Below are 27,101 nucleotides of genomic sequence, written 5' to 3'. Positions count from 1 at the left end.
TCCCTAACCAAGTTGGATTATATTTACAACATATATTAGTACAGAGGGATATGGGTTTTGAAAAGATTGACTTTAGAAATATATATATATATATATATATATATATATATATAATAATTTTTATTATAAATGTTTCAAATATTTAATTTAGATTCATGGCAAAAAAAGAAAAATGCTTTTTTTAGGATTGGTTGAAAGGATATTGCATAATTGTGTTTGCATATTGCAAGGTAGTATGTGTTATCTATGTACTGCATCTGTTTTATATATATATATATTTTTTTTTTAAGGTAGTACTGTTTTTTTTAAGGTTGAACCGAGATCTATTATAAAGTACTATTTGATGTAAATGGTACATTGTTTAAGCTGGTTAGGGCTTTACCTTATGGAAGTATATTTTTTCCTTGTATGGTACCAGTAATACATGATTTTTATTATTCAGTTGATATTGTGTTTTTTAGGCATGAGTAGAATCTGTTGTAAATTATTTTTGAATTTAGATAGAATTTCGTATATATTTTTTTATAAATATGAGAGATTTTTTTTTTATATGTAGGAAAGGTACATTATGGTTGTCAATCGAGTCATCTGAAATCCGTTACAGTGTTGATTTACTAGGAGAAGAGTGTAATGTAACTCAAAAACAAAGTTCTGACAATTCTTCTAGTTCAGGTGAGTCTAATCTGTAAGTTGCCCATACTAATCGATTAGTCAATTAGAAAAAGATTACCAGTGCGTTGAATTTAACCAGACTAGGACCAAACTTTGCACATAAATTACATATTTTTACTCTGGAACAAGGTTGTTCAAAAGTTGGATTAAGAGGGGGTCGCCTTTCCACCTTATAGTCCCGATATCTCACCATCATATTTCTTTATTGATTTATTTTCTCAGAGCTTTTACATGGCATCAATAAGCAAGTAAAGAATGCAGTCTGAAAATGGGTCGGTCATCAAGGTGAACAACTTTTTATTACTGGAGTAAGAAAGTTCATAGAAAAATAGAACAATTAACTTAATGTAGCCGGGGATTATGTTGAAAAGTAACATTAGTTTCATTGTTATTAAATTACAATTTTTCTCCAGTGATTTTTCCTTTAATTGTTAAACGGGCCTTGTAGTTAGTCAAGGTACTATTATTAGGTTTAGGATTAGATTTCAATCTGTATTTGGTACTGTACCACCAGAGAATGGTAAAAAAATATTAGTAAATAAGATATGTTGTTCTACAACCAAAACTTTTTTCAGTATGTGTGTATGTTTGTGTACACATTTATGGATGAGCATATTAGCAGGCTTGAGTACGGATATATCTGAATTCTTTTTTATAGCAATGTATTATTTTCTAAAATGTTGTGATTTCTCTTTAGTAACATATGACTGTTATACAAACATTAATGATATGATGGTGTATAATTGTGTAAATGTTTCGGGATGTTATAACATTAGGTTTTTGTGGATTTTATTGTGTTAATTATGAACACAGCTTATGAGTTTTGGTAATAAGTTGTATTTTTTCATTTTTTCTAATTAAAAGGGAAGAGGTTTGTATTGTTATAAATTTCAGTTACAATCTTTAGTGTTCAGTTTTACTGTGTTGATTATTGTACTTTTCTTGTATTTCAGGTTCAAGTACTACAACACCAATCGCTTCTCGTTCTTCATCTCCGAGTAGTAGTTGCAGTAGATCATCTTCAGGTAATATATATTTACATATGTATAGGCAAGTACATACAGTCTTCTTCTGTGTTGTTAATTGTATTCTGATTTAACAACATGTTTTATATCTTTAAGTTACATTTAAATTAAAAGTTATTTGTACAAATTTTATTAACTTTCAATACTATTATCTAAAAGATAGGTGCTGGTTATATATTTTTATTAACGTTAGTATGTGTTACTTAGTAATATATATGATATTCAATGATATTGTTAAGTAAAACAATTGACATTGATAAAGTTAGTGATTTTATTACTTTGCTGGCTATATAGCTGTACATTATACTGTGTAAGAGATAGTGTGCTAGTTGAGTTAAATTTTACATGTTGTGTTTTTGCAGACCATGACATTTTATGATCCCCTCTTACCAAAAACAATTTCAGCAATGAAAAATTCTGGTAGGGTGTAAAAAACACGTATGCATTGTATTTTGGTCTATTTTTACTTTCCTGGGATCATAGCTCTAGAGCTATGCTGTAAGAAGAAGTGTGGTAATCAGTCGATGACCATATGACCCTAAGGCCCTAGGACCACAAAAAAACAAAAAAGAGTGGTGGGTAATGTTCATATGTACATGCGTTGTCCTGTTTAAAGCTTTAATAACTTTTGACTGAATAAATGGATTTTAATGTAATTTTATATAGAGACTCATGTAAATGGGGCAATTAGTTAGTAAAATTTTAGGGTTAGTATCTTCAAAAGTGGGGAGGGTTGTGGTTAATTTTCTCAATATTTTGCAAACATAACCCCACCTTTTAAAAAAAACTTTGGCTGAAAATAGCTCCTTTCTCCAAAAAATGATAAAAGCTGTCTTTTTATTTATTATACATTTTTCAATTGATTTTTTTTTATATCTTCCTGTGCATAGCAGTAGTGTCGATGAACCAAAAAAAAAAAACTGGGGTCTGGGAAGAATGCCTCCACAAGGAGTGGTGTTTGAGATGATAAAATGCTAATGCTTATCTCAATGTTATAGCAATGCTTACTTGTTGATTGGTGTTTTACTTATGGAATGATGTTTTTGTACCGCTGCTCTCTCTTGCACAACACATTTCGTACAAAGGCACTCTTACAATTCCAGAATATGGTTTTGTTTAATGTGGATCTCAACTTGTTCAGACCTAGTAAATGTGAATTTTAAAATGTGATGTAAAAATCTGTAATTATTATAGAGTGATAAAAGTAATTAAAGAAAAACAAACTATTTTAATATAAAAATTTTGAAATTTAATGAATTTTTAAAAAGACTAAATTTTTTTCGTAGTAATGAAAATAACATTTTTATGGATTTGGTTAATCTAGATCTCAGGCTCTGATCAGAACATCCGAGTTATACAATGTATTTGCAGAATTCGCATTTACTAAGTCTCAATAAGTCAAGATGTATCCAAGATCCAGATCGATTGAAACCATAGGAATGTAATTTTTTTTAAAATAGTTATTAAATTTCAATATACTTCTATTAAAATAATTTAATTTTAGTTAAATTATGTTAAACAATTGATAATAATTGGAAATTTTTACATCACATTCTAAAACACACATTTACTAGATCTGAACAAGTTGAAATCAGCATCTGAGTTCCAGATTGGATCAATTAATTTTAACAAGACCTAGTAAATGTGTGTTTTAGAATGTGATGTAAAGATTTCTAATTATTATCGATTGTTTAATGTAATTTAACTGAAATCAAATTATTTAAATAGAAACATATTGAAATTACATTTATCTGTCAATAATTAAAACTTTTTCAACCCTTTATATAATTTACATTTACTAGGTCTGAACAAGTTGAGATCGCTATCGGAGATCCACATTGAGCAAAACCATAAGAACTTTACTCTACTGGCATTGTTGAAGTGCCTCGGTAAGGAATATGTTGTGCAAGAGAGATAGCAGTATTAAAGATAGCACTAGCTATTGGCATGACACGACCACTTTGTAACATCTCTTACACCGCTTACTGCTGAGGCACACTTACCAGGCCCCACTAGTACTTTGGGAAGCAATATTGGGTGTATAGAAGGTGTAAAGAATTTTTGAATTTTTAAAAATATTTTTGGTTTATTTAAACTTTTAATAATAAAATTTCATCATAATTCACCCTCATCTCCAAAAAAGAAATCTTAGCTAACATTTTATTGGTCATATATTTTTCAGTAAAAATTTTTTGTTTATTTAAACAAATAATGATAATTTTATAATAAAACTTCATCATAAATTACCCCTACCCCAAAAAAGAAATCTTAAATGACCCTTTTCTCATATGAGATTTCTTTGCTTTGTTTTTTTATGTATCTTTCCACTGTGTAATAATAATAACCAGTGCCAGGAAAATTTTACAACTTTGTTATAATATTTTTTGCTTGATATCTCCAAACTGTGTAGAATGATGAAATTTATCATTAATGATTTCTATATATATGATACTGATGCCATTTAATTTTGTTCTGTCAGTTAAGGAAATGCATATCTCACAGATCTCATATCTCATAATTTTACTCTGAGAGTAGGTAAATTTTTTCATGTAATTTAATGCTCTTTAAGTAGCTAAGATAATTTATGATGCCATTTAGTTTTATTCAAACAGGGTTGAGGCCAAAAAGCACTTTTCTTTTTTTTGTAGTTTTTTTGGACTCAAATTCACATTTTTGTAATTAACTTTAAAATTAATTTCCCGTGTACTGAACTTCATGTATCAACTGAAGTCAATTAGTTTTAAGTTTGCCTTTAACATGGCGCACTGGCCAGAATTATGAAAGTGCCAGTTTAGAAAAAAACTAACTTAGCAAGCTAAATTTATAGCTCAGATAATAAAATTAACTAAAAACAATGAATTAGTAAAGGACAATGCTAAAATCTTCATTTTTAAACATTTACTTAAAATTCATAAAAATGAATTAACTTATAAGCAGATCGTCAGTTAATTTTAAAAAGGTATTTAGTAAATTTAGGAATTCCTAAAGTATAGAATAAATAGTACAAAATAAAGTTTAATAATAAGTAAATTTAGGAATACATTTTAAAAAGAATCCTTATCCTGTATTAAACTTTGGCAAAATCTTTGTCATCTTTATTCTACTATTACCGTTTTTTTTATTGATCTTTCACTCAGATACATCATTACCTAAATGTTTAACATTTTCTTCACTTTTCTATTTCTTCTACTGAGTGGTAAAGTGATTTTGGAGAATATCCTCCTCTTCTCCCAAAATAACTCCAGCATCATCAAATAACTGCACCATGTTTTTTGGTCCTCAATTTTTGTGTTCTCCTTATTGATCTCATCCATTAAAGTGATAAATAACAAAGGTGAGAAAGTTTTCCACTTCGACTTAGAGTGTGATTTCCTCTAAAATTTATTTTTTTTTGTGAGGGAAGGTGTTTTTATAACAGTATATCGATGAAATAGATCTTTAATAATATTTTAATAAATATGAAACAAAAGTATAGTTAATGAAATCAGTGCTGCTCAAAGATCTATATTGTGACAAAATTATTTTAATTATAAAATGTTTAAACAGAATGAAGGATGAACTACAGGATTTATAAATAGTCTAGCAAATTGCATTCTAACAGTAAAATATAATTATTTATAAAATTTAATTTTTCCACTTACCGCTTTACTTTTTCTTCTATGTTCAGTACTTTTGTATAGATCTCTGTTTTATCAGAATGTTTCATAGAAATTAAATTAAAAATATAGAGAGCTGTGTTTAAAATCTGTTAACAGATAATAGAACTACAGTTTTGGTGCCATAATGTGAGTATAAGTTGAATAATTTAAATTAAAAGCATTTCCCTAATCCGACCGAGATGTTCCTTAATTATATGTAATAATAACTAAGTTTATTATTACTTACTCTTTCTGGTTAGAAGGTTCACCTTTAATTTATATAGTTAAAAAAACTTTTACACTGTGTAGAGGAAATAATAGCTTCCAATATAATAACACTCTTAAAATAAATTGTTAGATTGGGTGTGTCAAAACATTTTGGTAATACACAATAAACACAGCTTAATGAAAAACTTTGCAGTTGTTAGAAAAAAAAATATTGATAAAGACTCTAGAAATAGAAATAAGTAATCATTCCAATTTGTAGATACAAGGTATATCCAGAAAGTAAATTCTGTTTCTAAATATTGTAGCTCTAAAGCTATGATGGTGATTCTACTCGTGCATGCTAAGTCGCCAAATATTTTGGGAAGGGATTGACTCTATTCTTATTCAGTTTTCTAGTGTGTATGCTTCTGTATGTTGTGTTTATGTTTAAGAAAATCGAGATGCCTGCCATACATGAATTTCAGTCTGTGATCCATTTATTAAACCAGTGGAAATTCACTCTCAGATTTGTGACTTATATGGAGAAAATCAATGTTGTTTCCATGATACAGAGATTGGTATGATTGTTAAATGAAAGAAAATGTGCATGACGACGAACAGACGACAAGTTTTGATTGCAATGTCGTCTTTTGCAAGCAACCATCTTTGACGGTTCAGTGCGCATGCCTTTGACAAGTTTTAAGAAAACAGATGATAGTACACCATCACATCTCTTTCAGTGTATTTCATGTTCACTTCTACACGAAATTGTATCTGATAAACTGAATTATTGGAAATTGTGTGCAGCCTGCATGCTCAAGATGCTTAGGAAAATCACAGAATGAAACAGTTGGGTGACATGTTGGATTTTTTTACTCTACTGAGAACAAGGCGATGACTTCTTGAGTTGTATAGTCAGTGGAATAAGACAAGGGTGTCACATGGCTGAAACTAAATGACAATTTATGAGTTGGGGGTCACAATTTTTTCACTCAGGAAAACAAAGCTGATCAAAAATCAGCTTGAGCTGATTTTGAGCTGATGGAAATCATCAGCTGATCTGATGATTTCCACTCAAGATCATGTGCACAGTGTTACAGGACAAAATAGGGTCTTGTCAACTTCTTGCCTCGAGGCTTCATAATCAGTAATGATGTCTATTGCAAAAAAGGTGAAAAATTGTGTAATAATTGCCTTTGAAACTAACAATAAAAAATTGAAATAAATTAAGAACAACAAATAAACATACATTTTTAATTATAGAAAATATACTAATATTAGTAATAAATAAATAAATTTACACCCTTACTCGCAAAAAAACCTGATTAGTGATTAAAACTTGTCATCCCAAAATTAACTGATTTTTGAAGTCAAGAGCTCTAAGGTTTGAGTCCTTGTAAAGATAGTTGCTTTTATATGGATTTGAATGCTAGACTGTGGATACCACCAGTGTTCTTTGGCAGTCGGATTTCAATTAACTAAGCGTCTCAGGAGCAGTCGACCTGAGTGTGTACCAAAATACATATTTATTGGTATATGTACACTTAGATCGCACTACATCTGCAGCTATGTCAGGCCTGGCAAGCCAGTAGTAGTAATTACATTTACCTGTATATGCACACCCAAATACCTGGTAGTAACTGAAAAACCGGTTGGAAAAAAAACTCACAAGAAAATATACATAATAAAATAAAGTGGTGAAAATAGAATTAATGAATAAATAAAATTTAAACATGATGATTGGATTAGTTCATTAATTAAAATGTTTCAACTAATACTTAAAATATAGTTTAAAAAAATTTATTATCAGCCACAAAATTGTGTAGTGGCATAGTTCATTTTATATCTGTGACCGAGGTGGTAAACATATCTCTATACTTGTGGAATTCAGTTGTGTGGAAATTGAAACATTTAAAAAAAGAATTAAATTGTTATAAAATGAAAAATAAAAATGTTATTGAAGTGAAAATACATAAAAGAATTTCATTTATTATTAAAAACAGTCTGATCAATGATAAGAATGTTTTCAGGAATGAATCTATGGGGTTACACATATTAATCGGTAGTCAACTGTTTTCAAAGTGGCTTAACTTCAGTTGAGAGTAATCAGTGCATTGGTAGGCCATCATCAAACTGAAATGTAAATGTTGTTAGTGAAATGTGAAGTCGGATAATAGAAACTGATTTTCAGGATTAGCAATGCTCTTGTACAGGTGATTTGGGGATGCTCATAGTGGCTGGGAAATTTATACTGAAATTGCTTTCACTTGAAAAGAAAGTCGTGTTGCACAGGACATGCTGTAGTGTACAATAGCGATTCTAACTAACCAGAAATCAAAGTTCAATCATTGCAGTGTGAAAGTTATCATCATTCCCAAAACAGTGGAAAACAAAGGCAAGTAAAGTGCAAAGTGAAAGTGATCCTGACAATTTTTTTTGTGCATCATAAATACACACTTTTGAGAAGGCCAAACTTTTCAACAAATAGTACTGTCTTGATCTCTGTGTAGTCTTCATGATAAGTGTGGTATAACAGACCAGACATGTGGGAACCATATGAGTGGCATTGCATCACGATAACTAGTCGCTCATTCAACACATCTACTCCAGGATTTCTTAGTTAGGTATGGAGTTACTCAGGTTTGTCGAGTTACTATGATTTCTGGTTGTTTCTTCATCTGGATGATGGAAGGGTCCCCCATATGATCGCTGGGAGGACATAATGACGAGCACAACAGCACAGCCTTAGATATTCAAAAAGATGACTGAAAAATGTCTTCGGCAATGGTTGCTAAGTTAAGCAGGTGGATTTAGATGGGAATTACTTCAAAGGAGATTAGGATTGAAAGGTCAGCTAATTCTTTTTCCACGGTATATGGTCTGATTCTTTATACTTTGTGAACATACCTTGAATTTAAGTAAATTTTCATAGAGTGGTTTAACTATCATTCATATTTACTTCATCATATTGTATTCATCATGATGCTTTTATTTACAAGCGAATGTACAAGTTTAACTTTTAAAACTGTGAGTTAAACTTCATATAAAATTAAATTTAATGTTATGTTAACTATTAAGTTGTAAATAATAGATGGACTATTGTTACTGTTTTTTTTACATTTTTCCTTTCTTTTTAGTTTATTAGTATGTGAATAATTTGCCTTGCTTCAAATCCACTGTTATAAATGCTAAGAAATTTTGAGTATTATTGAAAAATCTATATTTAAATAACAGAACATTAAAAAATTATATTCTGCATGTTCCAGTAAGAACGAATTAAATTTAAGAAAAGCGAATGTAAGGAATTCAGTTTACAGCATTTAATCACACAATACATGCCCCTGTATTTTGGTATTCTCATATTATTATTATTATTATTATGGTGTCGTTTAGTAATACGTAGTTTCCAATTAAAAAATCTTGAACCAGAGAAATCTTGCTACGAAATCCTTTTACAAAACTTATGATAGTTGTGATCGCTCAGGGTGAAATATTATTTCAATTGGTTGAGCTATGAGGGTTCACAAGTTTTCAAAATTATTTTGCAGAATCTAATTCCTAACCATCTAATCTCCTAATACAGAAACATCATGTGTTCGACAGAGTCCCTTACCTTTCAGAATTTGAAAAATTTGACATATCAATAATACCCATACAATTCAGGAATTGAAACATCAAATCCTACTAGAAGTAAATTGAATCGCTGCGGAGGTGCCGCAGACAGTAATAGGTGACATAAGTGCCATCTGAAGGATGTTATTTTTAACAAATAGAAAGCTGTCGATATAGTTTGGGTAAGCTTATGCAAACATTGAATTATGTTTAAAAATTAAATTAATTAAAGATTTTTGTTACAAAATCTTAAACTGGCACATTATGCATTCATTATTAAGTATGAATTTTGAGAATTTTTTTTTGAAATGAGTGATTTTTTCAGGGCAGTGCAGATTTTGTTCATTTTTCTTCAGTTTAGTATCTTCATAATGTTTTTTTTTAAATAAACTTTTTTCTTGTTTGTGTTTGGTTTTATTTAAGAACATTTCTTTTTTGAAGTATACTTTATAACTTTTTGCAGTTTTTTTATTTCAAACTTTTTTCCTGTAATTATGTTATGTATTTTTTTTTGTAAATGCATTTTGTTATCTCAATCTCACAATCTGGTTTTAGATTCAGTTTTATAGTAGGTCCCTACATTTTTCTTAACAATTTTCTATATATAGAATTGTTATTTTGTTCATTTTCAAAAATTTCTCTGAATCTGTTTTTACTTGTGTGGCTTTTCTTGGTTTTAATCTCATTTTAGTTTATTATATCTTTGTGTAGTTATTTTTTGAGGTCCTTTTTATTAAAAATTATATATTTTCTTTGTCCAACTTGTTTGTTAAACAACAGTTATGACCTCATTGTCAGAGTGGCTTGATTGATTTGAATATTATTTTTAGTTGAGGTGATCATTTTTTCCCCCCTTATGAAATAATCGTGCTGTGATTTCTGTTTCATAGTATTACACTTTCATCATAGATGCACCGATCCGACAGGTAATACATGAGTGTATTACCATTAAACAGGTAGTACATGGGTGTTTTCTATTTAGATTATTATTTATATTCATTTTTTTATAATAATATAAACATTAGTTAATTTTGCCGTTATATTTTTCTTATTGATAGATTTAAGAGTTATATATAATATTTCAGACCAGAAAAATAGGATTATCTATTTATTTATTCAGAAGTATGATAAATATTAACTTCAGAAATATTCTTGTACCGCTTGCTGAGGCCTTCTCAATTTGCATCAAGCATAATCTTTTGGCTGCCAACATATGGTTTTCATATGTTATAAAGGTCATAAGGAGTTGCCTAAATTTGATTTTTTGAGTGATTAGAAGATATTTAAAAGTATAAACACATGTTTTGAACGACCATTTTTTCTTCCTATAGAAAACATACGGATTTGTGTTGTGTTAGTCTCGATTGGATCAAGACACTACTGTTGATCAATTTTCAAGAATAATAAAACATTCTAGGAATCAGTTTATTAGAAAATTATTGCACATTGAATTGTTTGATTTAAATATTAATTTGAGTTATAAAAAGTTAATTGTGGAGGTATTTAAAAAATAAAAAAAAGTTATTGTTCATAAATATAAATCGCTGTAAATTAGTGATAAACAGTTTGATTTTTATTTATTTAGAAAATTTTCTGACGGCCAAATGATTAAAGTATACGAATAAGAAAAATACAAAAATGTGTCCTGCATTTTAATTAAAACAAAACAAAAAAATAGTAAAAATAAGTTTGCGAAATGATTTTTTTCTGTATTTTACAGTAAATTTAGGTCCTCTAGATTTGGCGTGTACGTGCAGCGCATTAGTATGGTCCAGTTGTCCTCTACTGCAGGGGAATAATGTAAATAAAAAGAGTTGTGTATTAAGAAATAAACAAAATCAGAGAGAGAAGTTGCTTCTGACAATATCAGATCCATTATCTTGTTATAAGGTATTTCATTTTTGTATTATTTTACTACTTTTCTTTTTTATTATTTTATTCACAGTAAAATATAATTAATTTCAAATATTTGAGGCTAGAGATTCTTTATGTATTAAGAAGAAAAAAGTGCATTAAAATGATGCTACTGCTTGTTCAGAGAAATAAATATTAACAATTTTTAAAAAAAGATACTTATTCTCAGAGAACAGCAAATTTATTTTACATTAATTTAAATTAATTTTACATTAAAGCAAAATAAAAAAGTGTAGCAATGATATTACTTGTATGTAAATTGAATGTAATATTAGTTTTTATTGGTAAACTGAGCAGCCATCATTATATATGCAGTTTCCAGAACTAATATATGCTAATCAGAACTATATGAAACATAAGCATTTCCATCTGTTTCTACTCTTCCCTTTTCTGAATACACTATTCTACTCCCTTTAACTATTTATTACTCTGCTTCCCAGTACTTCCATTTCATACATCCTTCCTTTCAGTCTCTTTTTGTACCTATAACGCTTTAAACTGGTTATAAGCTGTGTGATGCATCCTCAATTGTTGCTTTACCAGCTTCACATTTGTGAAATTTCAACGCCCGCCTATTCACAGTACTGTCAACAATTTTACTACTGTAAACCGCTTTTAAACAATGAAAAATATTCGTAGGATTCAAATTTTCTGCTGTTAAAAATTTGATTACTGAGCTGTATTGACATATTGACTGTACTCGACTCATTTTAACTGCTACTGAAAACAAACTGGCAAACTGATTTCAACGCATTATCATAGGTTTGTAGAGGGAGATTTTAGCTATCATGCCCAACTCGATATTACCTATTATAGTGTAGCGCGCTAGTGTGCAAAATTTACCATCCAAGCCTCATAGTAAACCTGTGGTATCTATTATAAATGCGCAAGTGTTTTGAACAAAATATGAAAATTGCCTTGGGAGTCAAACTGTTAATATAGCTTTTAATAGCTTATATCTTCAATGGAAATTTTATATAAAAAGAAAGTTTATTATACTTATGAAATTTCCTTGAAATTCTGTGGATGAATACCCCATTTTTAACTTTTTAAGAATAACCAACACCCCGTTGGTTATCTTAAAAAGTTTTTCACTTGTTCATTAAGGTGAAAGAACCATTAGCTGAAGTCATTCGCTATTCCTCCCATTGATTTTTTTATCATTAATTTATATCAGAAACTAATGTGTTTAGTTAGTACAGTTGACATATATCACAGTCTTGGGAAAGAAATTGGTAGCTAGCTGCCGACTAAGCATCTGAACTACCCAATTAATTCAGTGAAGCTATCAGAAGGTCGGATTCACTTTCTCTAATGACATCTGATTAGCAGGCATCTCTTATTTTTTATAAATGACACGTACCCATAAATTATAGTAAATTAATGCATAACTACTGCATACATTGCTGGTAATGCTTGTAAATGGTGATGTGCCAGAACAGGGAGTTTAAATGAAATGAGATTGCCATTTGTTTATATATTATAAATTTAAACTTAATTTTAAAATTTTTATACTTAGTAGAGACTAAAACTATGTTATTCATAAAAGATATTACATAAAATCATGTGTTTTATGTCATTTCTTAGAGCTAACATCCTGTAGGTTGCGATCATTCTTGCATTTATGAGTGCAAATTTGTTGTAACTTGCTTCAGCATCTCACAGATTGCTTTTATCTTTTCATGAATCCTAATTTTCAGTTTGGTAATACTACAATAATAAATGGGGAAGAATTATTTTTTTTAAATCCCATAAAAAGAAATTAGGCCTATATTCTAAAAATCTGATATTCTTTCTTCCAAAAAAAATCTTGTTAAGTGATAATTGATATTCTTAACTTTTAACTCCATCATGATAAAACTGTATGGTGTTGTTTTACTAGTTAATTGTCCAATTATCACCAAGTAATGTTTTAATTATGTTGATGCACTATTCTGAAGTTATACTAACCTCACAGCCAATTTAAAAAATTCTATAGCCATCCCATAGTGCTTTTGAGATCTTAAATTTTACTTACTTTCTTATTATGTAACACTTGACAATGTAAAAGCTGAGGATTCTTTAAAAGGCAGCCTAGTAGTGTAAAGTATGTATACATGAAAGTAAGCTTCATAATAATTCAAAGATTTTCCCACAGTATTCGCTTTGTCACATTTTTATAAAAGATTTAAAAAAAAAATATGTTCTTGTATTAAATGTTCTTGCACAGAAGAACATTTAAATCTTAAACATCAATATTACATTCAGAGTGTGATAAAACAAGCCTAATCGCATGTTTCAGAATTTGTAACCCTCAGTTACAAATAAATTCTCCTCATGCAGCTTGTTAGCAGTCGTTTCTTTTATAAAATGCTTTTAACTCGACTGCACAATGCACTCCCAATCGATACTCTATTTGTTACTAAATGGTATCATAGGGGGGGGGACAGAATTGTTTCATAACAGTCATGTCAACTCAAACTTTGATTTTGCAATGAAAAATTCAAGATCACCCATTAAAAGGTTCGAAAAAATGCTAATACTTATGTAAGTTGAATGAAAACAGCTTTTCATTTGTACATTGGCAGCTGACTTAGTTTTATAGAATGTTTACATTAGGACTAATAGAATAAGAATCGTAGTCACAGAAAGAATTTCTGTATTTTATGTTTTATAATTTAAAAAACCTTTCGATGCATAATTACAGTGGTATTGCGGTTATATTTAGTATTAATGGAAATTTTAACGAAAAGAAAAAGAATGAATAAGTTGTTTCAAATGTGATGTTAATTCTTCAAAAAAATGATTGCATTTGTGTTATTTTGATGTAGATTGTAGAAGAGAAAGGTACATGTGTGTCTGAAATGCGTATGAATTTAGAAGCAATGGAAAGCCGTCAGATTACGATTAATTTTAATCCGACTCAAGTCGGCCCGTGTAAAGCTAGTTTAATTATAACTAGGGCTCAACAGAAATCTGCCAGTTTACCTACACCTTTCCAAAAAAAAGTGGTGAGTACAAGATTGCAACATTGTACTATTACAATTTTAGATATTATTTTTTTTATTAATAGGCAGAATTTCCTTAGAGAGAAATTAAACACGCTTTTGTTAGAAGTCTTAAAATGCTGTCATAGAAAGTTAGGACGTAACTTGCCCTAGGCTATCACTAGCCATAGCGCTAAATTCAGTTACTAACTGTAAATTTAATTTTGTAATTTGTTTTTTTAATTTTATTTATGACTTACTTGCTAACATTTTTCTATATTAAGCTATGTTAAATTTTGCTTTATTGTTTTGTCATCATCATGATTAATTTACTTACTGTAAAGATATTACATTCACGATACAACATAACTACAAATGTCAATATGTATATTATTATGATGCACTATTTCCAACATTTTTTTTTATTAATGATTAAGGTTTATTATTACTTAAATTAATGGTTATATAATTCTTTTGTACAACCGATTTCGGGCTCAGCCCATCGTCTTGTACGTTATTTTAATACATAAATTCTATATATCTTCCAACAATCATATGTAACATTAAAAATAGGCTCATTTAAGTATAATTATTATAAAAACTCTGAAGTGCTTTACTTTGTCACTATTTTAAAATTTTTAATACAGATTAGGTAAGTATCTGTGTTTTTGAAAACTAATATTCAACTAATCGGTTGTGTTTTATGATAATTATAGTTAAATATATAATGTGTCTATTTTTAATTTTACATATTATTTTTGAAAGATATGTGGATATTGTGTGTACTTAACGATGGGCTGAGCCTGGAACTGGTTGTACAAAAGAATTATTATCTATCTGCTGATGTAAGTAATAATAAAATCTAATTGTTAATATTTCAATTTTTATTAATTCATTTAGGAGACATGAATTCTAGTATATTGTGTGTGTATTATTCATACAGGTAGAAATCAAATTGTCAGCATGTGCTGTATTATGCTGCATTATATAATTATGATTTTATCTTTAAGATCTCTGCAATGAATTGTTCAACTTTTCAATGTATAGTTAGCTTAAATTAGTAAATTTTAATGTTCAAATTGTTAGTAAAACTTTTGTTGAATGTAATCATGTGTCCCTTTATTCTTGTCACATGCAATATAAGCACAAAAAGAAATTCGATATCGCTTCTTAATGAACTTGTATGAGATAAATTTGCAAGCTTTTCACATTCATTATAAGATTTTTTGATCAAATAATTTTTATTTGTTGCCTGTTTTCGGTTTTTAAGAGATTATCGACATAAGTTTGTCTTATCAATCACTTAGTAGTTTGTCATTTTCTTCTTAATTTTTTTTGAAACTTAGCATTTCATCATTTTGCTGTTTTTTCATTGACTATCTGTAATTTATTAAAAAAGTAGACACTATTAAGACTGAACAGTGTGTATTATTTTCCTAATATGATTGATTATATGCTATTTAAATTTTTATTTAGGTCACAAGATATACTTTACCTTTACAAGATTATCCTCCACCATTTCTATTTTGTTTGCGGATTCTATCTTCCAAACATCATTCTTAATCCATACTACTTTTAAAATGTATGGCTCACTGACTTTGTTGCACTCTTTTGCAAAATTTTATCACATATTTTTCTTTCTTTTGCAATTCTTAAACCATTTTAATTGTGTATTCTATAAATTTTCCAATTTCCTTCATTTTCCTGTAAGATTTAATAACCTCTTTTTTATATTGGAAACCACTTTTTTTACTTGTATTTATTTTAATTATTTTTTTAAACTAAAATTTACTGATGATTGTTTAACACCAAGTTTTATTGTATTAAAAAGCAGGGTTATCATACTCATATATAATATTCATAATAATAATTTTTTACAAAAAAAAAAGAACATTTAAAAATCAAATAAATTTACCTAAAAATGATAAAACAAATAGAAAAGCTATACATTGGCTTACACGAATAAAGATTTAAATTTTAATTAAACAAAATTATTCTCCTTTTTGTCAAAGCTAAAGAATTAAAATTTTTAACAATAAGAAAATGTCTACGGAGGTACTTCAGCGACAATTAAAAATATAATCAGAGAAAAAAACATGTAATAGTGATTATAACAATTCTGTCATGACACATACAAATAAATCAAAATGTCTGTATATGTTGAGATGGTTTGGAGAGCTTTTCTTCTTTGTTTCCTGTAATATGATGAGCGTTGAACCTTAGTATTAGTATTGATACTGAATGCGTTGTATAATTCTATATGGTTACATAACAGGACGTATCAAGAAGTTCTCCTGGGACTTTCATAATCTATTCTATTTGTGAAAATAATGGAAAATGTTGATATAAACATTAAGTAGTTTTGAGAAATCTTAGGTAATAGGAAAAACCCAAAAATTGAGACATACAGGCTTCTTCAAATGTACATCTCAATGCATCATTATTTTATGTATATTTGATGTACAATAACTTTGTTAAAAGGATAATAAACACTTTAAACTTTTAAACAAAACCGAATTTAATTTAGTTCTCTTTTTAGTTCTTCAGGTCTGTTCTTCAAGTTGCTTTGCCACATTCATAATGTGGACAATTAATTCCTCACAAGAATTTATTTTTGTTTTATATACAATATTTTTCATCTATCTTGGAACTCAAAAATCTAAAGGTGTCAGAACAGGTGATCTTGGTGGCCAGGAATGAGGACCTCCATGATGATCCATTTCTCCAGAAATGATTTAAGTGAGTGAAAACAGCACAAGAGAACCGCAAAGACGCACCATAATGCTGGAAGTATACTTTGTGTCTCAGCGCTAGAGGAACATCTTGAACTAACTGCAGCAATTCTTGAAGAAAGTGCAAGTAGATCTCAGCAATGGCCAGGTATTATGAACAGTCCAAACAGCTAATTGAGAAGAAGACTGCACCATATATTGATGCTAAATCGGTGTTGAAAATTTCCTTCCACCATTTCATGAGGATTTACTTCTGCCCATATATGCTCATTGCGTAAGTTGTTGATGCCATCTCTAGTTAATTTCCCTTGTTGGTAAAATAAACATACAGTAGTGAACAAATTAATCCGAAGAAAGGGAATTTTTGTTCTGTTGTAGAGAATTTTCATTCTGTGGCAGACTGCTTGCTATTTGGTGTTTCAGGTTATGTTAGTTCATATGCAAACAGAATTAGTGGTTTTGTGTATTTTGTCTAATTTTTATTGATTCATGTGTTGATTTTTAATTGTACTTTGATTTGATTAGATGTGTCTCCTAATTTCAGCTCCATTTATATGGATATGGTGGCAAAGCAGTTTTAAATATAAAAGGTGTTTTTCGTGATCCGGATTTAAGGATGTGGACTTATTTGGATTCAGACACGCTTCAGAGTACATTCACTCTCGAAAACAACGGTGATGGTACTGCATTTGTAAAATTAGGGCAAGGTAAAGAATTTGTTTTTTTATATTTTTATATATATTTTTCATGTGTAGAGAAATTGATGGTGCATAAAATATTTACATATTTAAATGATTCTTTGAGAATTAGGAGGATAAGCTTCATTAATTAATTCATTTCATTTGGCTGAATTTCCTCCTGTGGAAATTCATCCAGCAGAATTTCTCTGTCCAAGCTATATCTTCTTTTGTGCATTTAATACAGCTCATCCCCTGAAAGTACTCAATTGTTTGTGAGTGTAATTTTTTTTATTTTCCATTCTGTTGTATCAAAAAGTATTTTAAAGAATAAGCACATTTCAAATCAGCAGTGATAAATAAACTTCAAATCGTTAAGTTTTTGTAATGGAAATTTTACATTTGGTAATTTACAGTTAGACAAAAATATTTAACTTTATTAACAATTGTATATTTTATGAAGCACGGCTGAAATGTTATACATACTAGAACTGTAGAGAACAGTAATTTATACTAGAACATATAGAGAACAAGATGATGCACAAAGTGATAGGTGCTGCTATCTCGTAGTTTGATTTCCCCATTTATTCCAAAACTTATTCTCTCATTTTCCTTCAGGCATCATTGTTAGAGAGCTAAATACATCTGCTATTTAAATGCATTTAAAACAGTGTGCAGTGTTTGAATTTTTAACAGCAGAAAAAGTGAACGATATTGACATTCATTATCATCTTAAAAATTAAGTTATAGTGAAACAATCAATCAGAGTACTGCAAGCAGGTGTGTAACAAAATATTGTTTATCAGATACCGGTAAAACAAGCATTGAGGATGAATCGCACAGCAGCCACGATGGTTTCTGCGACTGATAAGATAAGAAGCATCAAAAGAAGGTGCATGAATCAATTCAAAATTACCATCACATCACACAACACTTTGTTTGCGGCCAAGAGTGCTGCACAACTCATAGAAAAGAATGAACAACGGAAGGAATGTTGTGAACAGCTTCTGACACATAATCAGGTGATGAGTTTTTTTTTAATATTGAATCGGGAATGAAACTTTGATATATCTATACGACCTAGAAGAAAAATGGCAAAGGATGGAGTACCTAATGGTATTGTGGTCCACTACAATCAACAAAATTCCAAACAACCCTTTGGGTCATCCCATGCCAAATCAACAGCTGGTCAAGACCATCAGCAATTTCAACAAAATTCACAGTATTGATCATATTTATAAGGTGATGCAAAATATATATTTTTTCAGATTTTTCAGTCACTCAGTTTTTTGTGTAGGACCCACAAAAAAGTGAAAAATTGCAAAAAGCAAGGTTCAGGTAATAAAAAAATAATTTTCTCATCTCCTATAAGAGCTAGAGAGCTCAATTTGGTATCATTTTAAAGCTCTTGGAATTGGCTTTCATGTGGTATATAACTTGGTAATTTTGTGACATTAATAGTTTAAGGTAACAAAAACAAAAATTGACCGTAAATATATCCAAAAGTATTTTTTTTAAATTTGAAAAAATCTCTTTTGCTTCCTAATGTGTTATACATGTGGTAAACATTTCATAATGGGATTGCAATGTGATCATTGTGAAATAAAATAATGAACTTGTACATAGTCACCACTTAACTGCAATTCATATAGCTTTCAAAGATATTTATAGAATAATTACCCAGTGTACACTTCTGATTAGCATTGTCCACTTCTTGCTTTGAGAGGTTATAAATTCTTCCTGTTGGATTTACCTTGGGATCTACTTTTGAAATAATATCACTCCTATGTACGTTAAGAACATCCTCAAAGTCTGGGTAGTGGTTGGAAGGCTTGATTTCAAACCATCTTCACTGTTTGATTTCCTCATTTGAGTCTAGAACACACTCCAACCACCAGTGTCCTCATATATCTGTAGATCAAGAACCCAACCATTTCTGTGAATTCAAGATCGTCCTCAATATTTGTTGTGCTTGCTCAACTGTTGAGTTAGAAAATGAAAAACCCCTCATTTGCACCTGATTCTTGTTCAGTGTAACGAAAGAGTGGAGTTTCTGAGCACCTGGTATAGTTCTTGCTGTCATTGCTCTTCAAAGCCTCTTCTTCTCCTGCATGCTGTTCAATTGTACTGTAATGGAAATGTATCGACTCAGTGTGCCCTTTTGCCATCATACAACTGTCATGAAGTCATGATCTAGTCATTGTAGGTCATTTGAAGATTTGCTCCAGCTGCAACAGTCCCTCGCACACCATCACATGCACTTTTGCCATCAGATGTGGCAAAAAATTGCCACTCTGCTTTGATCCCAAAGTCTGATTCACATTGACAGAGGTTGAGAAAATTAAGTGTTTTTGTACTGACAGTCAAGCACCATCATTGTAATAATAGATCGGGCTTGGTTTTGTGGTAAAATGAGATTACATGAATCCAATTAAATATTTCTGAAAAGGGTGCACTGCTATTATGTCATGTGAAACAGTCAGAAATTATGACAAAAGATGTACGCATCAATGTTTTTGTGTTGGATCTTAGAATAGATTGTGAGAGGGTGAACTGTTGCCTGTGGGTTGTTCCAGTGGAAACCTTAGGTTGCATCCTGGTGAATGAATGAATAGTTCTCAGTAGAGTTGCAGATTACAAGATGTTCACCTTCTTTCAGAGATTGCTTCAGATGGTGAGGTAACTGCACTGTTGACCAACAAGAGATGAGTGTTGAAGAAGTTTCAGAAGTTTTTCATAAAGTATGCTGATAAATTCTTCAATAGGTTTGACTAATGTCTTGAGAGATGTTCTTTTTTCAACTTGTATCTACTGGTTTTAGGTGATGTTTTCTACGGAGTTGAGCTGGAAAGCTTCCTCAATCCTTCCTTCAAATCCAGGACAATTTTTACAATTTCCAAAGTAGCAAGCTTCAGTTGGATTAGCACACACTACATACATCTTAATATCTTTGTAAGACTTAGTTAGTCTATCACCTTCTATCAGATCTTTCATTCTATAGTGCATAACTATAAGTTTTGCATTTTGGTACGTTGTACATACACAAATACTGTGGGTTCCACTTGGTTCGAATAACCGTGCCTAAGTGCACCTTTCATTAGTCAGAACTTATGCCACTGGATCATTAATATCTTTATAAATAAAGTCCTTGTTAGTTTGATCAATATATGTTTTATTTGTACTTAATTTATAACACATTTAGATACAATGTCACTTATTTAAATATTATATCATTAGTTAATTATCTCACATTGTTGGATTTAATTGGTGTACATGTAGAATATTAATGTTTAAAGAGTATTATATAATTAATGTAATTATATTTAGTATAAATATTTAAGTTACATCCTTTAATGATTGATTTAGACTAACAATACAACTAGAAAGAAAAAATATATCATAAAAAACAGCTATTGAACTCATCAACTAGAATTAAAAATTTATATGCTTTACATAAGTTAGAAGAAAAGAGATAGTTTATTTACTATTAATATGGAAACATGAGGCTTAACACCACTAGCATCTACAAGAACACAGTACTTAGGCCTGAGTTCACAGAACTTTGAAAATCCTATTTTCAGCAATGGATACCTGTTTAAACAATGCATAAGCTTCACAGAGATTATACAGAATTAAGTTTTACTGAACATGCTCTCGTCTTCCTTTTATCTCAAGATAAATAAAATCTTTTTTCTGGGCATCATTCGACTTATTTCCTCACTCTCATATAGATCAGTTACTTTTTCTGCTCTTTCAAAATCTAAAGTTCTACCAGGTTTAGGATCAGGATATGACATGACACAAATTTTTTAAACCAGACTTTTAACTTTCCTTGCAATGTAGTCTGATACTCCAAATTAATCTTGAATGTCTAAAAGTTCAGCTTTTAGGGAGCATTGTCAATATTTGCATCCTGATGCTTTTATCATTTGTAATATTAAATTTTTCATTCAATTGGTTGATAATTTCACGGTCAGAGAAGAGAGGCATAGCATCTTGTTCAGAATCTGAATCCATGTTCAATATTTTACTTTTGAACACTACTGTTGCTTTCTTAAGCTTTTCCTGAGTGTACTCTCTCACATAGTAGTTTTTTCTAAAAAGGTGATTCATTTAAAACAAACAAACTTCTGTTCAGAGCATTTACAGCTTCATATTTTTCTGGGGAACACAAAGGATCTAATTGTTGAAATTCTTCATCAGAAGTAGATTCTTCTAATTGTTTGTGGCAAGTATCACAAATTTTGTAACCTTGTTTAAGAAAAGTAAATGTTTGCACCAAGTTCTTGCTTACACTTCTCAGGTTTTTCTTACAGGAATTATAACTTGACTTTTCATGTGGATTGCAACAATACATTTTATTTGAAGCTGTAGAAGTTGATGATTCCATGCTGGTCACTGTATTCTGATCCAAAGCGGTGATGAATTAATCATAAAACTCCAAACCTGTAGAGAAAGGCAAGCTCAGTTAAACAAAGAGTGACTTAAAAATCTGAAGAAAATATTTTTCGCACCACTTTATAAATATGATCAATCCTTTCGAGGAGTACACCACTGAACCTTCTGTTTCAAGCGATGATCCAGACTGAATATTTACTTGTCTCAACAGGATGAAACATGTACATTCTTTTGCTGGCACTAGCAGAGCATGTCATGACAGCTATTCTTCTGTCTCATCAAGTGACCCAGTCTGGAAGACGAGAAGGGGAGGGCTTTCATTGTTTAAATCTCAATTAGTAATTGCCACATGAGGGAAACAACTGGAATATTCTGTTGTACCTAATTATTACAAAACTATTTTTTGATCACATTACAATCCCATTATGAAATGTTTACCACATGTACAACACATCAGGAAGAAAAAAAATTTAAAAATACACTCTTGAATGTATTAAAGGTAAAATAATGTTTTTGGTGATCTTGAAATATTAATATCACAAAACCTTGCCAAGTGTTATATCATATGAAAGCCCATTGCAAGAGCTTTAAAATGACACCAAAATTTACCCAAACCTTGCTTTTGCAATTTTTTATTTTTTTATAGGGTCCTACATAAATAACTGAATCGCTGAAAAATCTGAAAAAAAAAATTTTTGTGTCACTTCATGGTTAGTCAACCCTGTAAATTTTATTTGAATTACTGGACATGAATCTGAGAAGTGCATTTATTTTCGTTGATTTGATGTGGAATAACCCCTCTATAAAAAACATTCTCTTGACATGTTCTGGGATTTCAAACACATGCATGCTACTAACTACCTGGATGCCGGGTAAAATGTAAATTCTACGTGAAACATATAGACATTAAGACACCCTTAGTTGACATGTCACTGATCCACAGAGCTAATAATAAAGAGGGATATTATGGATATTGATTTCACCCATGATGTTTGACTAAAGGTCACAGTGAGGTTGTGGGTCAAAGAAAGAGTGTTGGCTTGGAATGAGAAAACTGGTTCATCATCAGGAGAAATATGTAGCTGTAATCGGTGACTTAAGTAGAAAAATAAATGTTCGTTTTTGTAACAAAATGTACTTTTATGCCGTATTTGTTTCATTGGACCATGTCGTTATCATTTGGGAATACAAGCAACATAATGACAATATCCATTTCCCCTCTTATGTTTATTGAAACACTTATTCATCAAATCTCTTAAGTTTTCTATCTACCTTCTTTCAAAGTTAATATGTTCTTTGGTGTATATTTAGAATAATTCATCATAGAGAAGGGTTGGTGGTTTTTTAAATTTATCTGGTTGAATAATCACTGTTACGGCATTGTATGACTAAAATTAAAGTTATTAACTATTTAAAATAGATTAATTTTGAATACATTAGTTACTATAATTAACGGTTTAGGTGACTTGGTGTGAGACAAATGCTCCCTAAAATGGCACAGCTATTCCCGACTATGAACTACATCCCATACCGGGTTTACTAAGGAGAATGAAGAGTGAAATGGTTCCTGCTGCCTTCTTCATTGAACTGAATATACTGATACATATCAGCATATCGATCTCGCTGGAAGGTGGATGTGATAACCTCAGTCATACAAGTTAAGCTTTCACTTTCTTCAATGTATGGACTTTTATAGTTGTTGGATAAAAATCATTTTCCCCAATCACTAATAAAAAAAAAAAAGTGAAACATAAAACATTTATTGTTACTTAATACAGATCAGAGAAAGTGTTCAAAATCTCCTTTGTCTTTTTGCTTTATGCATTTATGCCATAAATGCACAAATGCCATCGATGTGTAAATCAGATGTGTAACACATGGTGTGTGAACCAGATATGTAAAAAATGTTTAAATATTTTCCTATAAATTTTTGTCCAGATTAATAAAATCAACTGACAGTCAGTTGCTTGAGGCGATTCAGGATATTTGGATTTAAACAAAATATTTTATCTTTGATAATTATTAAGAATGGAAGATGTTAGATCACATAAACATGGTATCTATTCAGTTATTCTGCCTTTCAGCTTTCTATCCATTCAGGAAAGGTTTGATGATACCCTATTTTGCTGCTGAATGCAGGGGTGACCGATGAAAAACGTAGGGCTATTTTATATCTTGTAAATAACAAAATTTCAAGATGTGAATCGCCTATTATTATACTTCACTGAAGAAATAAAGTCCTGACACTTCCTTTTTGTGGTCCCACTTGAATATGAATTCAAAGAACATTAAATTTGTTCTCTGTAATTAGGTGAGATTTTTTATCAGACTTAAAAACACTTTTGTGTTATTCAGTTTGAAGCGTGCTTCACAAACTACTGTATTGACCTAGAGAAATGAGGTTTAGCTTCTCACAAAATTTTACCCTTCTATTCAAATCACCTTGATAAAGGGCATGAAATAATATCATCTGATAACGCTTAAACTGCAGTTTCTTTAGAGTATTCTGTAAACTTGTACTGATTATTTCCAACTAACCAGAAGCCTTTCTGATCGGTATTTGACAATTTCTTACATATATATATCTGAAACAAATTGTTTATTTTCTAAAGACCGACTAGGTCTGTTTGCTTGTGGAGCATCTCCAACGCCTCCATTTTTTCAGAGTTTATCTTCAGTCAATGATGCTGATGTTAGCCGGTAGTGGAGAGTTAGTTAATCTTCCATGGAATTCTTTTCGCACATTACAGAATGTAAATTTGCAAGCTGGGAAAACTAATTTTTAGTTGTCATTTATAGCTGAAGGAGAATATTAAATCATTACTTTCAGAAAGTGACTATGATTAATGCTATTTTATCTCAGATGCATTATACATGTCACACTCATAAGAAAGATTGAGGCAGATATTGTAAAACAAAACTATTATCCCTGTTCTGTGGGAAACAATGCATATTTCATTCTGACTCCACTCACAGTCATCAGGAGAATGATCTTATTAATTAGATATTCATAAATGAATGTAGTAAGATATAGTTAATTTTTGTAACAGTTGTAACATACCTGGTGCTGTGATACAGAATTTAAAATATTGAAATACAGGTGGGTGCACACTCAGGGAAAAAGTAGATTATAAACGTAATTTTTACAATGGTCATCGGTAAATAAAGAGACAATTTTCATAAAAATCTAAATAAAAAGTAATATAATTTCAAAATTTTAGTTTGCATTCCTTTCATCAATTTAAAAAGTGATAGACTACTGTTTTCAGTGGTTCAATATTTACTAATAAGACTGTGATTTCAGAACATGTAAAACCATATAAGATTTACTCCTGATGCTGTTGAATACAGTCAAATTTATATAAATAGATAAGAGACCAAATAAGTGGTACGAGTTAAATTATTTTTATTAAATGAAAACAATAACCGATTGTTTTCACATAACAGTTCTGGAATCTTGAACTGATTAACAATGAGAAAGGTAAGGTTCACCAAAACGTTGATAATTTTAATGTAAACATTAGTACAGTTCACATAATTAATCATTTCTAACAGACATAAAACATGGATGGACACTTGATTTGATTCCTAAACAGCTTTCAAATCATGTGTTAAATGAGGCTTGACTGATCAAGTTGGGCGTGGCAGCACCTTATAGCTAAAATCCCTCTTTACAAATGTGGGATAATGTGTTGAAATCCATTTACTAGTTTATTTTCAGTAGTAGTTAAAATGGAGTTGAGTACGGCCCATATGTTAACACGGTTAAAACAGCATGCAGTGATCAAATTTTTAACAGCAGAAAATGTGAATTCTACGAATATTTTTCATTCTTTAAAAGTGGTTTGCAGTAGTAAAACTGTTGACAGGAGTACTATGAATAGGTGGGTGATGAAATTTTGTGAATGTGAAGCTGGCAAAGCAACAATTGAGGACACACTTCGCAGCAGACAACCAGTTTCTGTGACTGAAAAGAAACATCAAAAGGAGGTGGATGATTCTTCAAAGTGACTGGTGAATCACCCAGCAATGCATCGCTATTCAGTTAGGCATATCCAAAGAATGAGTAGCCCATATTATCAAGTAATTGGGTTACCATAAAATCTGTGCACAATAGGTATTGCAGAAACTGATGAACGACTCTCCGCAAGCTGAAGTTTGAGCCTATTCTGCATCCACCATACTCACCGGATTTGGCTCTATGCGACTTCCACCATCTCAAAAGTAAACATTACACCACTGATGATGGGGTGAAGGAAGCTGTGGCCTCTTGGATCCAAGAAAGACTGCCAGAATTTTTCAGTGATGGAATGTAAAAACTTGTAACACATTGGGAAAAGTGTATCAATTTAAACGGTTATCATATTGAAAAATAAATACTGCATTTTGTAGCTAAGGTATTGTACATTTTTTATTTCATTCCAATATTTCTTTTCATTTCCATGCTATGTATATATGTGCAAAATTTATCAGCTGAGCCTTGTAGTTTATAACTAGGCTGCGAATGTTTAGAGAATTTATTTGATTGAATGAGATGACGTATTGGAAAGAAAAGTGATCTGACTTGTTTGATAATTAACCAGAATACAAGTGGAAAAGCATAGAGTGAAAGCATCCTAGTTTAAACTGAGGAAAAAATTCAAACACCAACAATCATTCTATCAAACGATTAAACCCCTCTTTGGATATTAAATGTCCAGGTTTTCTGTGATTTATTTTTTTAAAGCACAGCATATTATCAACAGCCAGTATTATTGACATAGTTTGAAAATAAAATTAGGTCAGTATTTTATTAAAAAAAATTATAATTTATACAGACAAATGAATAAATGTCTTCAGGCTAATACCCATTTGCATAATCCTCAAACATTACTTGAAGTGGTGTATAAGTAGGCGAGAAGGTTTTGTGCTACCAATTGGCTTGGTCTAGTGGTGAACTCATCACAAATCAGCTGATTTTGAAATCAAGAGTAAAGGCAGTTACTTTTATACGGATTTGAATACTAGATTGTGGATACCGGTGTTCTTTGGTGGTTGGGTTTCAGTTAACCACACATCTCAAGAACGATCGACCTGAGACTGTACAAAACTACACTACATCTAGATTCATACATATTGTCCTCATTCATCCTCTGAAATTATACCTTGAGGTGGTTCCAGAGACTAAACAGAAAAAGAGAGGTTTTGCTACCTCATCTTATACCAATACATTCTTGTTTAGGCCATTCAAGGATTGATTAGATGTAGTCAAGTTTAGTAG

At 30.5% G+C, this 27,101-nt stretch overlaps 1 protein-coding gene across 4 annotated transcripts in view; it reads left to right on the top strand.

Moving 5' to 3' along the window:
* The window catches only part of spd-2 (centrosome assembly protein spindle defective 2), a 133,805-nt gene that overhangs the window by 80,569 nt on the left and 26,135 nt on the right, over positions 1-27,101 (top strand). For all 4 annotated transcript variants that reach the window (XM_075378384.1, XM_075378382.1, XM_075378383.1 and 1 more), the window contains 5 exons: positions 557-672; positions 1,626-1,697; positions 10,875-11,044; positions 13,879-14,058; positions 17,311-17,473. In XM_075378384.1, coding sequence (XP_075234499.1) covers positions 557-672; positions 1,626-1,697; positions 10,875-11,044; positions 13,879-14,058; positions 17,311-17,473 — 701 coding nt within the window. The remainder of the gene's footprint in view (positions 1-556; positions 673-1,625; positions 1,698-10,874; positions 11,045-13,878; positions 14,059-17,310; positions 17,474-27,101) is intronic.

This window comes from Lycorma delicatula, chromosome 11 (assembly GCF_047948215.1).
Source record: "Lycorma delicatula isolate Av1 chromosome 11, ASM4794821v1, whole genome shotgun sequence".
Taxonomy (NCBI): domain Eukaryota; kingdom Metazoa; phylum Arthropoda; class Insecta; order Hemiptera; family Fulgoridae; genus Lycorma; species Lycorma delicatula.
The sequence above is the reverse complement of the archived record's forward strand: the minus strand, read 5'-3'. Positions and strand labels throughout refer to the sequence as shown.